This window comes from Pinus tabuliformis, chromosome 6 (assembly GCF_031772625.1).
Source record: "Pinus tabuliformis cultivar Carrire ecotype Pingquan chromosome 6, CPIR1, whole genome shotgun sequence".
Lineage (NCBI taxonomy): Eukaryota > Viridiplantae > Streptophyta > Pinopsida > Pinales > Pinaceae > Pinus > Pinus tabuliformis.
The window spans coordinates 515215874-515230659 of NC_142292.1; the positions used below are offsets into that span (position 1 = coordinate 515215874).

The 14786-nt window shown below is 33.4% G+C and overlaps 1 protein-coding gene across 7 annotated transcripts in view; it reads right to left on the reverse strand.

Annotated features, from left to right (window-relative positions):
- Positions 1-9776: 9776 nt before the first annotated feature.
- The window catches only part of LOC149259564 (nuclear transcription factor Y subunit A-7-like), a 68697-nt gene continuing 63687 nt past the window's right edge, over positions 9777-14786 (reverse strand). For 5 of the 7 annotated variants that reach the window (XM_089418760.1, XM_089418726.1, XM_089418747.1 and 2 more), the window contains one exon: positions 9800-10702. In XM_089418760.1, coding sequence (XP_089274886.1) covers positions 10259-10702 — 444 coding nt within the window. In that variant the 3' untranslated portion in view covers positions 9800-10258. Of the gene's footprint in view, positions 10703-14786 lie in introns of all 7 variants that reach the window. The other 2 variants (XM_089418745.1, XM_089418736.1) reach the window with 2 other exon arrangements.

Genomic DNA, 14786 nt, shown 5'->3' on the forward strand with positions numbered 1-14786 from the left:
TGTGGTCGTTTAAAATGCCAAAATTTATTATTTCGTTGTATAAAGGGAGATCGAAAATAGCACAGTCTACCACGTTGCTACCAAGCCCATGGATGCAAGTCATCTCACTAGAATTGGGCCACTTCTTTAGACAAGCGGAGAGGGGATCCAATGGTCTATAACTAATCTCTAAGAAGTATGCTTCTCGATCCAAGCATCCATAAGTCAAGTTCCCAACCCCAAATGTGTACAACACATGTTTTCAAGCTCCTAGGGCTAAGTACTCTCCTCTAAGCACTTATTGCTCCTTGTCCTAGGTAGGTACCTCCCCTAATTTTGCAATCAACTCCCTCACTGTGTGGACTCAATAAGTCGGTCATCATGTTGATCAAGGTAACAGCCACGTATGTTAGAGCATCTATATGTCCATGAAGCATCACAAGGGTTTTAGTAGATATATTATTCTCCTAACAAGGTGAAAACACTTTTGTTGTAACCCCAAAAGATTATATAAATTTTATTACACAATTTATGTCATTTGAAAGTGAAAGCATTGTAATTTAGGTCCACAAATATGTTTTTAGACATATTACCTTACAAGTAGTTATTCAAACTCAACTACATATTCATATGTGTTATATTAATAATATCTTACATATTCATATTTTTTATACATGTTCATATGTGTTTCCTAACAATTTGCATTTTCCACTTTCAATATATCTTTGACACTTCATGGTTTTGAACCTACCATCATTAGTCACATTCACATTCCATTCACTTCTAGAAACCTTAAATTCATATCAAACATATCTATACAAAATGTCTAAGTCAATTTAAAAAATACACAAGAATTAAATTTCACAATTTGGCAAATATATCCTCTCTACCATCCATTTTTCAAAATCATATGCTCAATTTGTTTCCAAACCATACATCAATTCCATTATATCTTTAACCTATTCTACTTAATTCTACTTAATTGTTACTCCATTTCCCATTTCATGTAAAAAACACTTAATTAAAATATTGCTAGCACTCCTAGTGTAATTGTGCCAAGAGACGCTCTACACCTCAGTATAAGAAAGATGTGTATGTGTATTGTAAGTAAGTATGTCAACATTTTTTAAATGTTGAGAAAAATAAATAATATCAATAAATAAATAATGTCGTCCCATTATGGGGTGATATTGTAGTGGTGTAAATATTTGTAAACATTTCAATAATAAAAAGTTAAAAATAATCAAAATAATAAAATTCAATTTGTTGTATTGTAATATTGTTTTTATTAATAAATTATGAACAATTTTTTAGATCAAATAAAATCATAATATATATATCACATTAGAATATATAACATATAAGTATGGTCATAAATTAAGATCCATTTTACCATAAAAATTAAAACAAGTGTTGTTAAGTTGAGATGTAAAGAGGATAAATTAATTGATTGTTGAGCCACAAGGATTTGCATAAATGTTGGTAGGTAATAACATATTTACAGTTTTACGGAAGTGACTCCTAATAATTATATTTATTTACATCTTATTTCTATCCATTTTTTATGGAAGGACTTGCTTAAATTATGGTGAAAAGTAACTTATCCTAAATATATTATTTAGGTGAATATGAATTATTTTCAAGGATTTTATTTTTGGATTTAAACAGCCTACACAAATATTTAAAAAGTATGCATGAATATTGAAACCATATCCATAAATTATGGCATAAAATGTGTGATGTAGTTATCCACTTGGCATTATATTATGGAACCGCTACAATAAGACTCAAATTATGGTCCAATTAAATGTTTGAAAAATAGTTTTTTTTTAATATTGAAAAATAAATTATTTTTTTCGAAGTTAAACATTATAAGTTGCATTGATCAATGCTAAACTAATAATGATCAAGAAAATCAATTGGCATGGACTAATAATGATTTGTAACCATAATTAAATTTAATTAATAAGCACATAAAAGTTTAATAGTTACAATAAACTTACAATATAACAAGATTCTTAGCCATGGATATTCACCCTCACTTTACCATGGATATTATTAACGTATAAGTAGGTTTTGTTACAATACCACATGCCCAAAAACCATAACGCTATTCACAATCAAAATATTTTATAAATATTTAATTTTAACTTAATTTTATAACTTTTTTTTAATTAAATCTAAAAGAAAAAAAAATGTTATACTTTTGAGATATAATTAAACCCTCTACCCTCACATATACTAAAAGTATTTTGTAGACATTCCATAGAGATTAAATCAAGGTTTTAATAAAATTAAAAATTAAAACACTTTTATATATAAAAATGTGAAATTTATATAACTAAACCCTCTACCCTCATTACTAAGTATTTTGTAGATATTCCATGGAGATTCAACCAAGGTTTTAGTAAAATTAAAAATGAAAACACATAAATATAAAAATGTGAAATTTATATAATACTAGTCTAGATTCATCTTAATTTCGGATCTAGAGACAGATCAAATCTATTTTCACTTGAAAGTAGTTTACACCTTTGATTTTATCCCTTCAACATTTAACAAAGTCCAGAATTAAAATAAATCTAGACTAGTATTAATGCAAATATATACTCACAATTCATCCATCCTAATATATATGTACAATAATATATATGTACAATAAGGCCATGCAACTCTAATGTACCACATATGTACATATATTGATAATTCTAACGTACCACGTATATGGATGACTCGTTCATTTAGTAAACATATATATCATCTCTTTCATGTTCAAGTATCTTTGAAAGCAGTAGTCTTTAACGCGACTTTTTGAAAGCCTTTCCGGCGATTTTTTCCGATGAAAATCCGGCAGTAATTTATTGGAATCCAAGTTTGATAGCTAATTTCTGCACAATGAAACCGTCCCAGGGGTTTTTCAGGGTGCTGAATCCGAATATGCAGTTAAAAAACCATTTTAACTGCAACAAATCATGATTTCATCTCAATTTCTTCCGCCGGATTCCGTCACCGGAATCTCAAAAAGTCGCATTATAGACAACTCCTCTTTGAAATACCAACAAGTGGATGTGTGTCACGGTAAGCAGCATTTGGAGCCTATGTATGGAGTCGTTGATAGCATCTCGTGAAAGGTATTGGAGGACCATGAGGTTAAATATAATGGAAATGCAACTCTAATTCCCGAGTACAAGTTCGAGTACAAGTTTAAGTTAAGAGAAATGTTTAATTTCATACAGAAAAATAAAGCAGATGAAGAATATAGCAGATTAAAAGAGAGAGCGGGGAAGCCAAACCCTTTGGATGAAACGAAACCGTAAACACTATAGAAGAAAGAAAGAAGAAAGAAATTATTTTAATGTTCACGAGACTAAAGATAGCCTATGGCACAGATTACTTCTTCATTTACTTGATGTATTCGGCCCTTTTTCTATGAAGCTTCATAATAAATGCTTTCAGCGTCTTGACAAACCCCTTGTTAAATAGATTATCCCAAGAGCTAGTTGTCAACATATCTTCATAACTTTCCCTGTTGTCTTTGAAGGCCTCACATTCTAAAATAAAATGTTTTTTGGTTTCCACTTTTCCGGAATAACAAAAAATGCATACCCTTTCCTTCCACACTTCCTTTGGCCTTTTCCAGCGCCCTATGTCACAACAAAGTTGATGAGAATTGCTCAGATATTGGCCTCTATGTATGCTTTTGGTTGATGATTATGAGTGGGACTAAACACTTCAAAATAGTAATTTTTCTTTCTTCCTAGCTCCTTATCCCAAGTACGTTTGTGGAACTTTTCCATAACAAAAGCGTTTATCTCTTTGCTATTTATGGGACATGCGTTCAGGCAAATACCCCATTTACTAAACTATTTGTTATTTTGTCGCATCCAAGTTTTTTTGCTCTTGCACAATCTATCATTAAAGACAACTTTAGGCCATCTACCCTCTTCCATTTGCTCAATTTTTTTTAAATACCTTATGACTCGCACCATAACAATTGCTTCAATAGGAGCACTCCCTATTTCACTTAACAAGATATCAGAAGGAACTACACTTTTAATCTTAAATTTGTTTGTAATCAAACGCTTCTGAATTTTCTCAATTTTCTCCACTGCATGTCGGAGGTACTGCTAGCCCACAGTTCACAACCATAGAGAATCACCGAAATCACTAGAAGCCCAAAAAGTGTTTGAGTGGTCTTCCAGTCCCATAACTCTGTCTCTCTACACCTATTTTGAAAAGCATAAAATGTTTTCCAACCCCACAAAGTTCTTTTCTTTATACAACCATTCCATCTTAGATTTTTGTTGAAGTCAATCCCAAGGTATTTGTAATCCGCAACTTCTTCCAGAATGTTGCCTTCAAAGTAGAACTTATGCTGGTTATGTTTTCTTTTCTTAGAGAAGACCACTACTTTCGTTTGCTAATATTGACTTGCATCCTCACACTTTTACAAAAATGCTCAAGGGATAGTAAGTGCTCTTGCAAACCAAGAGCCGATTTAGCAATCAGAATAAGGTCATTTGCATACAAAAGAACCCTTATAACAAACTTGCAAAAATAGATACCATCACCCCCTTGCAAATTTAACCACTCCTCAAGCTTATCGATATATAAACCAAAAAGGGTAGGAGACAATGGGCAACCTTGCTTGACCCCGATATCGCTTCTAAAACTTTCAAAAATGCCTGCTGAAGTTCTAATTTTGACTTTCACCTCTTCATACAGCCTATGCACAGCTGCTCTCAAATGTTTAGAAACCCCGCAAAAGAATAACACATTGGAGAGCATAGACAGTTTTCATTCGCATAAAAAAGACATTTTACATGCCTGGAACTTTCCTTCAAACACACAAAATAGAGCGGACTTCGAAGTTTCAGTTGTTTTCTTCCCATGGTGAAATTCTACAGAAATTCAAAGGCAAAAATCTCATAATTAGAAAATGAAATTACACCAGCATTTCAATATAGATCGTTCTTAGTGGATGTAGAAAACATTCTGTCGACAAGATAAATTAATATAAATTAATTGAATGGATTAAAGAGGATGATAAATTTGGGTAGTGGGATGGAGTGTTATTCTTTCCACTTAGGTCATATTCTCCTAATGATATGTTAAGCGAATATATTGTTGTAAGGCTTTGAACCCCATTGTTAATATGACCTTGTACCGTAAAGAATTTAGTGTTTACCCTAGTAACTATTCTCAAAATGAGATGAAGTGCCCTGAGGTAAAATATGTTACTTGGAAAGGAAAACTATAAACTACCATAACACTGAAATCGCTGATGCAGAGTTATATCATCTGGATTAGGCTAAAGTTCCAAAGAAGTTTCGGATGAATTAAATCATTTAATTGGGTCCAAAGCCCAAAATGCCAAGTTTACCTTGAAGAAAAACGGTGGCATCTACTGAGGTGATAATTTCACCTGAACTGTCATTTTTCACCGGAATCCAGACTTTTTTTTTCAAAAAATCCAACCATGGGAGTGTTTAAATTGTTTTATTAATGGTGGAAATAGATTTAGCACCATCAAAAAGTTTTGGGTGCCCAAAATCCATCCTGAAGCTCGAAAGCTGTAATCCATATTTCCAAAAATTTGTAGCAGATTTTTGTCAAAATTGTGCCATAATTTCCATTATTTTCTGGATGAAAACGTCGATCTTGGTTTTAGAATCAGAAACAGGAAAACCATGTCCAGCAATGTAAATACCTTAAAAGCATTCATGCATGTCCAGCAATATAAATACCTTAAAAGCATTCATGCAACAGTTAGTTGAAGTAGGCATCAAGGTCAAAAAGGATCCACCAAAGCAATGTCATAAATCAGTTTGCCCACTATGTATGATAAAAATAATGTTCCCCGGCAATCAAATCCTCCTACCATACTTAGAGACATGATCTCATCCATCATGGCTGAAGAAGAACGAGTAGCTAAAGAAGTATAAAGAAAAGGTTATTTTCAATAAAGAAATGAAACCTAAGAAAAGCCGCAAAAGTGAACCAAACAACACTCGAAAAGGAAAAAAGGTCTTTTACAGGCTATGGAACCTGGGACTGCGAAGTACAAGCAACTGATGCGCTTAAATTTGAAGTCAAAAAGAAGAGTTGCAATATGATTTGGAAATCAAGCAAAATCTCAAATAACATGGAGGAGGATGGATTGAACAACAATTTGTTGTTTTGGTCTACAGCTTAGTAACTCAATCTCCACACAAAGCGTAGAGAATAGGGGATGCTTGTTTTGTTGATTGGCTTAGGAAGTCCAACCTATTTCCAATTATTTGCACAACTTCTTGTTTCGGTCTATAGCTTAGTTGCTCGATCTCCAGATAAATGTAGCGAAAAAGGGATGCCCAGTTGATTGATTGGCTAAAGGAGTCCAACCTATCTCCACCTCAAATAAAGTGATGGCATTATGATAGTGAGAGATTGTCTAGAAATCCTGTTGCTCGATCTCCAGATAAATGTAGCGAAAAAGGGATGCCCAGTTGATTGATTGGCTAAAGGAGTCCAACCTATCTCCACCTCAAATAAAGTGATGGCATTATGATAGTGAGAGATTGTCTAGAAATCCCGTTGCTCGATCTCCAGATAAAAGTAGCGAAAAAGGGACGCCCAGTTGATTGATTGACTAAAGGAGTCCAACCTATCTCCACCTCAAATAAAGTGATGGCATTATGATAGTGAGAGATTGTCTAGAAATCCTGTGGAAATCTAACTTCAAAATGAGCGTTATGCCAATCTGATGGAGCACACAGAAGTCTCTGAGCTGGAGCCCTATTTCATTGCTGAAGATCAAGCAAACAAAATTACAATTTTCAGAGTCATACTTTAATTGTTGAGACACGTCGTTTTTCAAAGTGCCGTTATGAATCTCTTATTCATGGGAGGTAAAACTAAAAGGGTTGTTTTGTGTTAAAGGCAATGTACTAACACCCTGTAAAGTGCTAGTGTTGTTAATAACAGAAATACCCACTGTATGAATAAAAGGTGTTTTGCCACATTGCATTCATAACTCCTCCGTTTAAATCAACATATAATATTCATACGTCTGCTTCTCATGTCATGATCGTGTATCATTAAAATATTAACAAAATGAGCAAGTAGTAATTGTACTTCATTTCTCTCTAAAATGGTGCAACTACTACGACATAAAATTCCGCGTTCTTAATGCTGAATTTCAGGGGTGTTAACTTCTGCTACAGGGCCTATTTTCTTATGAAGTTGAGATAGCATACTGCTGTTATCTATTTTCTGTTTTAGGATATTATAATTTCATCCATCCTTATGAAGTGGAGAGAGCATACTGCTGTTATCTATTTTAGGTTATAATTTCAACTCCACTTTGCATAGAGAGTTGCCAAGAACCAGCATTATTTCATCATTATTAGCAGGACACCAAATTTTTATTATGAAACTTTCCATCTAAAAGATTATAAATTTAATTTGAAAATCATGGCCAAGTCAGACACCAATTGGTATATAAAGTTCCAGAACGCAGTGATAAAGTTCAATTCGAATTTGAATTTGTCAAAAAAAAATAAGGTATGAAGTTTAAATAAGGTTTGCCATGAGGGTCTTCCATATACATATTTCAAATTCTTAAAATATATATAATTATATAAATATAAATATATAATTTATATATATTTATAATTAATATTAAATATTAAATTTATAAATTTATAATTTTTTTATAAATATAAATGTAGTCATCTGGGTATGAAGTTTAAATAAGGTTTGCCATTAGGGTCTTTCATATACATATTTCAAATTCTTAAAATATATATAATTATATAAATATAAATATATAATTTATATATATTTATAATTAATATTAAATATTAAATTTATAATTTTATAATTTTTTTATAAATATAAATGTAGTCATCTTTAGTGCCACTTTTTCGACTTTCCGGTGCCTGAATCTAGCGGAAAATTTTGAGGTCAAATCTTAATTTGTTTTATTTAAACTAGTTTTTTTACTGTATATAATGATTCAGCGCCCTGAAAAACCCCTAGGGCACTTTGATTGTGCAGGGGTTACCCATCAAACTTGTGATTTCAATAAATTCTTGCCGAATTTTAGAGAAATTAGACCAGAAAAGCTTCCAAAGAGTCGTATTAAAGACAACTTAAATATAAATTATAATACATATAACATATTTTTCTCTCTCGAACCAATAAAATAAATAGTGTCCCTTCCTCCTGGATTCCATCTGAAGAGTTGTGAGATTTTAAACCCATTACCATAACTTGTAACCTAGCCCATAAACTAGATCCTCAACGCGCATTCAATTTTAGCGTTGTAACACAAATTCATGTGTTTTTATTTTCGATGTGTAAGCTAATGAACTTAAACAAATTTTATGTCCTGTAGCCTGCTCGCCTTTTTTTTTATTTTGCAGCCGTCGCGACTTGGCCTTGAACATAAGAATTTTTACACCATATAACCTACTCGCCAACGCTTTTTCTGTATCAATTGACCCTCGAAGGTTTTTCTCTATCAATGGGCCTCGAAACTAACGAATTTGAACATTTTTTATGGACTTTTTGAGATTTGTTGAATTTCGAACCTCAAGGTTCAAGTCCGGCAAACCCTATGACATAGGTGGGGCAAGGTACTCCACTCCACACAGCAATCTGACTACTAAAGTCTACATAAGTGTACATACTCTAGATTTGAACTTGTGACCTCTTACATGAAAACACATATTCTTAACTATTAGGCCCACTCAAGATGTACTTTACAGTGTTAAGTCAAAAGCAATTGCAATCCTATATATGCAACACTTCAACACAAGAGGCTTGTAAAATGTTAATAACATATGTCTATAACTAGCATGGCATATTCATGAAATGGGAGAAATCAAAACTAAGAATTGTAAATCAATTGGAAAACCCCTTTAATGTGGTTAATTATTCATGTCCCACAGCATATTCATCCCAGCACACCCCAAAGTTGTCACACTCGGACTCAGCAAAGACTAGGCTGTCCTGGGACTCGGCAAGACAAAGTGGCAAATACAAAAAAGAACTCAAAATATAGTAGGGACAATTCTGCTAAGTCTTGGTGAGACTGGCCAAGTCTAGGCAAGTGGCAAGTACAGGGCCAAAAGTACAAAGCGAGTACTCAGCCCAGCTAAGATATGCATATGACTCAACTCGAGTACTCAGCCCAGCTAAGATATGACTCAACTCGACACAACTCGCATGTATCGGCTAAGTCAAACTACATTGGCACACCTATTAGTTTTTCAGCATAACCAAGAGTGGATCTCTCCCATTTTGATTATATAAGAATACACACTTTGATTATCTAAGAATACATGAATTGTAATATTACGTAATAGGCCAGCAATCTCAACCTTATTAGATTTTTACAAATCAAAAGAAAAGAAACCAGCCATAACAACAGGCATGTATTGATGAAACCTCCATATACCTCCTGACTTTGCCATGATCATATTTTCATTCTAGTCAATTTCATATTCTACAAATTCCTTAGCCAAAACAGATCACAAATAGACAGATTACCTAAGAAGATCTGCATGAAAAACCTGCAAAATTTGAATCTCTAGTACTACATAGAAAAATGCACTTGACATCTTACATCCAACTATAGCATATGTGAATAGATTTTCATTGTTGCGGCTGAACATAACATCCTTACGAGATTGCAAACTGCAATAAACTCTTATCCTTTGATCAATTTCTAAACAGAGAGAAGAGCAAAGGACAAGCACCAGATTTTGGCATCTAAACTAACTTATGGTTATTACAAATTCTAAAGAAAATTTAAGCAAAAATAAAACCAGTCAGCACAACTTGGTTAAATACAAGAACTGTTAAAGTACCAAATACATTAGCCAAGAATGATTTGCCTCTGTCCATTTTCAATCCAGGCTGACAGAGTTCTGCCCTGCCTCACACCACCACACAAATCTACAGCCTAGTTGATATGGTGTCCCAAGTCCTACACAAATCTACCCAGTTCAACATCTAAGGTCTGGTAAAAATATCAGCCTCTGAAATAAATAAATTTAACTTCAGATGTATACCAAAACCTACCCTTTCCTTGCAAATTGTCTTGTCAAGGAAGTTGCATGCCAGGATATGACATGCTTCAGACCAACCTTTCATTGGTGAACATCTTATAAAATAAACTCAAACTATGCATGGATATTTTTTACAAAAGTCAATAAATATCTATTTTGTTTGTCAAGAAACTTGGCGACTGAGCAGGACATACATCTTGATACCCCCATTTGAAATGACATCATTGGGTTGCTACTGCTGTATGGTGGCCTCCACTGGAAACCACGCCTCCAACTTGGCCACTCTCTGTAGTGCTGACTGAAAGAGGATGAAATGCAGATGAATGAAATCCTCGCCTTTGATTATATGTGTAATGTGATCCATTTGACACACTTTCACCCATTCCAACTTGACCAGGAGAGACTGTTCCAGAATGAGCACTGATGCCATTGCCAATTGGTGCTAAATTACCTATGTGTTGAATCCCATTCAAATCATGTGAGGTACCATCCTTTCCTGAATCAGGATTTAGCACCTTATTACTTTGACCTGTAGAATCATGAGAATCATTATCCCCTGACACATCTTTCTCATTGCTTCCATCATTTTTGGTGTTAAGAAACCGACCACCACAACCCCTTGCTCGTCTTAAAGCATGGCGGTGTCGAGATTCATGAAGATACGGCTGCAAAAAGAATTCAGTCGATAAGAATTTATCTTCCACATGTTTGACTTTGACCAAAACACGAGTACTTGATGTCTCCATCTTGAAGAACCAAAGAAGAGATGTCTTGACAACATCCACATATCAACATAGATTGGGAACATTTTGCAGATTCAAAGAGATTAAGGAAAATGTTACAAGTGGTATCACCAACGTCGTAATATAGATTAGATCTTAAGACTCAGAAAAGTTCAAAGTGTTAACTAAAAAGTTGGTGACAGCACCAAAGGAGGCAACTAGATCCCCTTCAAGGACAGCTCCTTGTGGGAAAACTATCTTGTCAAAATATAAACATTTCCATTCCAATCAAAATAGGCCTGAAATGTTTCTTGGCTGCACCATATCCACTACATTTTACAGTATTATTGATATCTAAACAGTTGTTTCGGAAACAATGTTCATTTTGTGCAGATGACAAGCTCTCGTGATCAAATTCAAAATCTCAATGTCAAAAAATTGTGAACTTCTTGATAAACAGCCAGGACTAGATATTTCACAAAATAAACTTCATAAGTTCTTCCCATAAATTTAATACATAGAATATGCACATTAATGCAGAAGGCACCCTCCTAAACCACCTTAACACTTAAAGATCACTATAAGTTCAAAGCTACTTACTTCAGTCGACAAGGACACTAGAAACATATAAAATGAAAAAGAAAAGTTTATTTCTCTCCTGAACAAGCATTTGTTCTCATTAGCAATTTGATTTGTAGTAAAAAGTGGCAAGAACACTTCGGATATCCAGATTGCAATAAAAGCAGTTCCATCAAACATAAAAGTAGTTTTGAGCAATATTCTTTGAAGCTCATATGAGTTTTAAAAAAGACCCAAAAACATTATTCCAATCATCAAACAATGGAGCCTTATAAATGTAACCAAGCCATGAGCATTTTTAGGCCCATCTAGCTACAATCGAAGATTCATTGCCAATAAACACAGCTTACCATGTACCATCTTTAAACGAGAATCTTTTGAAAGGAACAAAGGAGCATAAGAATTCTTCAAAGAATGCATGACAATGATGCATCTCCAAACCATTTCAAACTTCAAAACTCATTTATTTTAAAGCATGATACTTCATATAATGAGAATCAAGCCACTAAAAAGGAAAGAGAAACTCGAATTCTAATACAATAAAGAAATCTTATCATTAGTGAATACCCTCAAGAAATGAAAACAAGTTTTACCTTACAAAAATTTTAGAATAGACTACAACAACCTCAACCACTTTTTAGGCTAATACACCTGAACAACAAATATATGTAAGAAATTACAAGAATTCGATGTCTCCTATATAAAAAGACAACAAATTGCTTCTCATTCTTCCCTGTGACGAATGATATCTGTATGAAAGGAGCAAGACACTAACAGGCCATTGCTTGAAAGGAGACCAAAATATTTGAGCATATTATCATACAAAATTTGAAAATTCAGCTTCTTGTGCTGAGAGCACTCTACAGCCCAGTATGGAGGAGATGTTCCAGTGGCTCATTAGATGAAGTGTTAGATCAAAAATAATAATAATAAAACATAATGTCGGCACAATTAAAAAAATAATAAATCAATACAAATTCAAATTTTTATATAGTAATTTTCTTGTTAGAAATAAAATTATAAACAAATTTTTCAAGAGAAAATCATAATATGCATATCACAATAAAATAAATTTAAATAATAATGATTCATATTCATAACCATGTCGTTATTTCAGTACGTAAAACTAATTAGAAATAAGAATAATTTCTATATATAGAGATGTGAACACCGAAATACATATAAAAAACACAAATAGTAGTTGTATATTTAGATCCATTTTACCATATAAATTAGAACTAGCAATAATCTCTCTCTCTCTCTCTCTCTCTCTCTCTCTCTATATATATATATATATATATATCTGTGTGTGTGAAATTTATATAAATATAATTATATAAACAATATTGTTAAGAACCAGCATAAATCCATCTTAAACTTTGGATCTACCAAGTGCCAAAAGGAATCAAATCTCTCTAGATGCAAATGTTTCCTCAAGTTTTGCACTCAAAAAGAGGTTTGCACCTTGAGAGATTTGATCCCTCTCGGTGCTTGGTAGATCCGGAGTTAAGATGGATCTAAGCTGGTTACTAAAGAAAAGATTGTAGTCTCTAAATAGTGAAAGGCCTACTACATAAAATTGACATTTTTATAATAATGACCTTTTACAACATGAGAAACATTCTAATTCTATACCGTTATTTACATTTTCCATTTGTCACATAAGTGATGGTTACAACTACACAATAAAAATACAGAACACCCTAAACACATACTTTTCCTCCTCACCACACTAGTGATAGTTACAATCAGTGTTGTCGAAAAATCAAGGACTTTCCAAATTTTCCGGAAGTGTAAATGAAAAAGAGAAATTGCATTCAAAAATGCAATTTTTTTAATAACTCATCGTACTCACAATTTTTTCACAACTCTGGCATGTCATTCATAATTTTTTGGAAAAAAAATCTGCTGCTGTGCACATTTTTCTCTGTTTAAACTTTAACACCAGTTATGGCACTCATTTTGCTAACTCAAGCTTGTTGCTTGTGCTTCTGCCAGTAAAAATTTGACTCCAGCATGCCATTGGATGGCAAACTTGATGTCTATTCTGTAGCAAGGAATGATTTGTGAATTGGGAAACGATTTCAATCCGTTATTGTGCATATCCCATGTATGTTTCTACTCTCTTCCCTTTCAGCAGATTTCCACAATAGGGATAGCATTTGCTTTTTGAAAGTTTTTGCAGTGTTTTTCTGCAATAATTTACAGTTAGCATAGCTTATCATTAAACTTCATGGTCCGATTTTTTTTGCAAACAATACATGCATGTCACCCTGTTTCACTTTGACAACCTTGAAATTTAACAAAACATTAAACAGTGACAAATTTTGTAATAAAATTTGGCAATAAGTTTGAGGAACTACTATATATATATATATATATATATAATTCAATGCATCCAAGGCTGTCCCTATAATAAACTCAAGTCAATGTAATAAAAAATATGATTGAAAGATAATAAATTCGATCTTAAAAATATAATAGGAATACAATAAAATTGAATGTAATAAAAATATATACATAGTAAAGTTATGGGCCGAGGTTGTCTCTGTATGTGTCACTATCGAAGCTTGGTTGCAGCCTGTAGCCATCGAAGCCGCCAACAGTGATTGTAGTCTGTGAGTCACAGCTCAAAAGGGGTCATTGTCCCGAATCAGGGTTTCTGAGAGACATGGGACTCCAGAGGGGTCGGGAACTCTAGGTTATCACAGTGAGAGGGTGGGACTTGAGAGGCATCTCAATCTATCAATGTGAGAGACAAGCCACGACAGGAATGAAGACTTCATAAGCACCTATATCTCTCAGTGTGAGAGACGGGCCATGACAAGACTCAGGAGAGTACTTAGTCGCTGGAGGAATGAATAAATGAATGAACAGGAGGAACGAACCTTGATTTACATTTAGGTTTTTTTTTAAGCTTTAAAAATTCAAACCTCAACGCATCTCAACAAACTCCATCAGATTTGTAAGAAAATTTATTCAATTTAAGATTCATATTTGGCTTAAAGTTCAGCGAAATTCAATGAATTTGTTCAGATTCACCTGAAGTTCGGCATATTTTGAACTTGAACATTGAAAATCAAAAAATAGTGACTTAACAACCCACAAAAATATTTTCATTTATCTTCCACCAACATCCCCAAGCAATTGGATGCATCTTGGGAACATGGAGAGCCTATTCATGGGTATCGTAAGAAGATCAAATGCAATTTTTCCTCATCAGATCTGTTCGGGATTTTTACAATTTAAAAATTCCACCTCGTAAGAATCACCGGCAAAGATGTTAAGCCATGTAAAATATTGCCTCAAAAATTCAGCAAGAAATCTTTGCCACTGTGTAACAAACAAAGTTCGTATACTTCAATGGTATGCTTTGATACCAATGTTACGAACAAAGTTTGTTTACACAGCAAAATACTCAGAAGATCTGGTTTATGTAAATATCCAT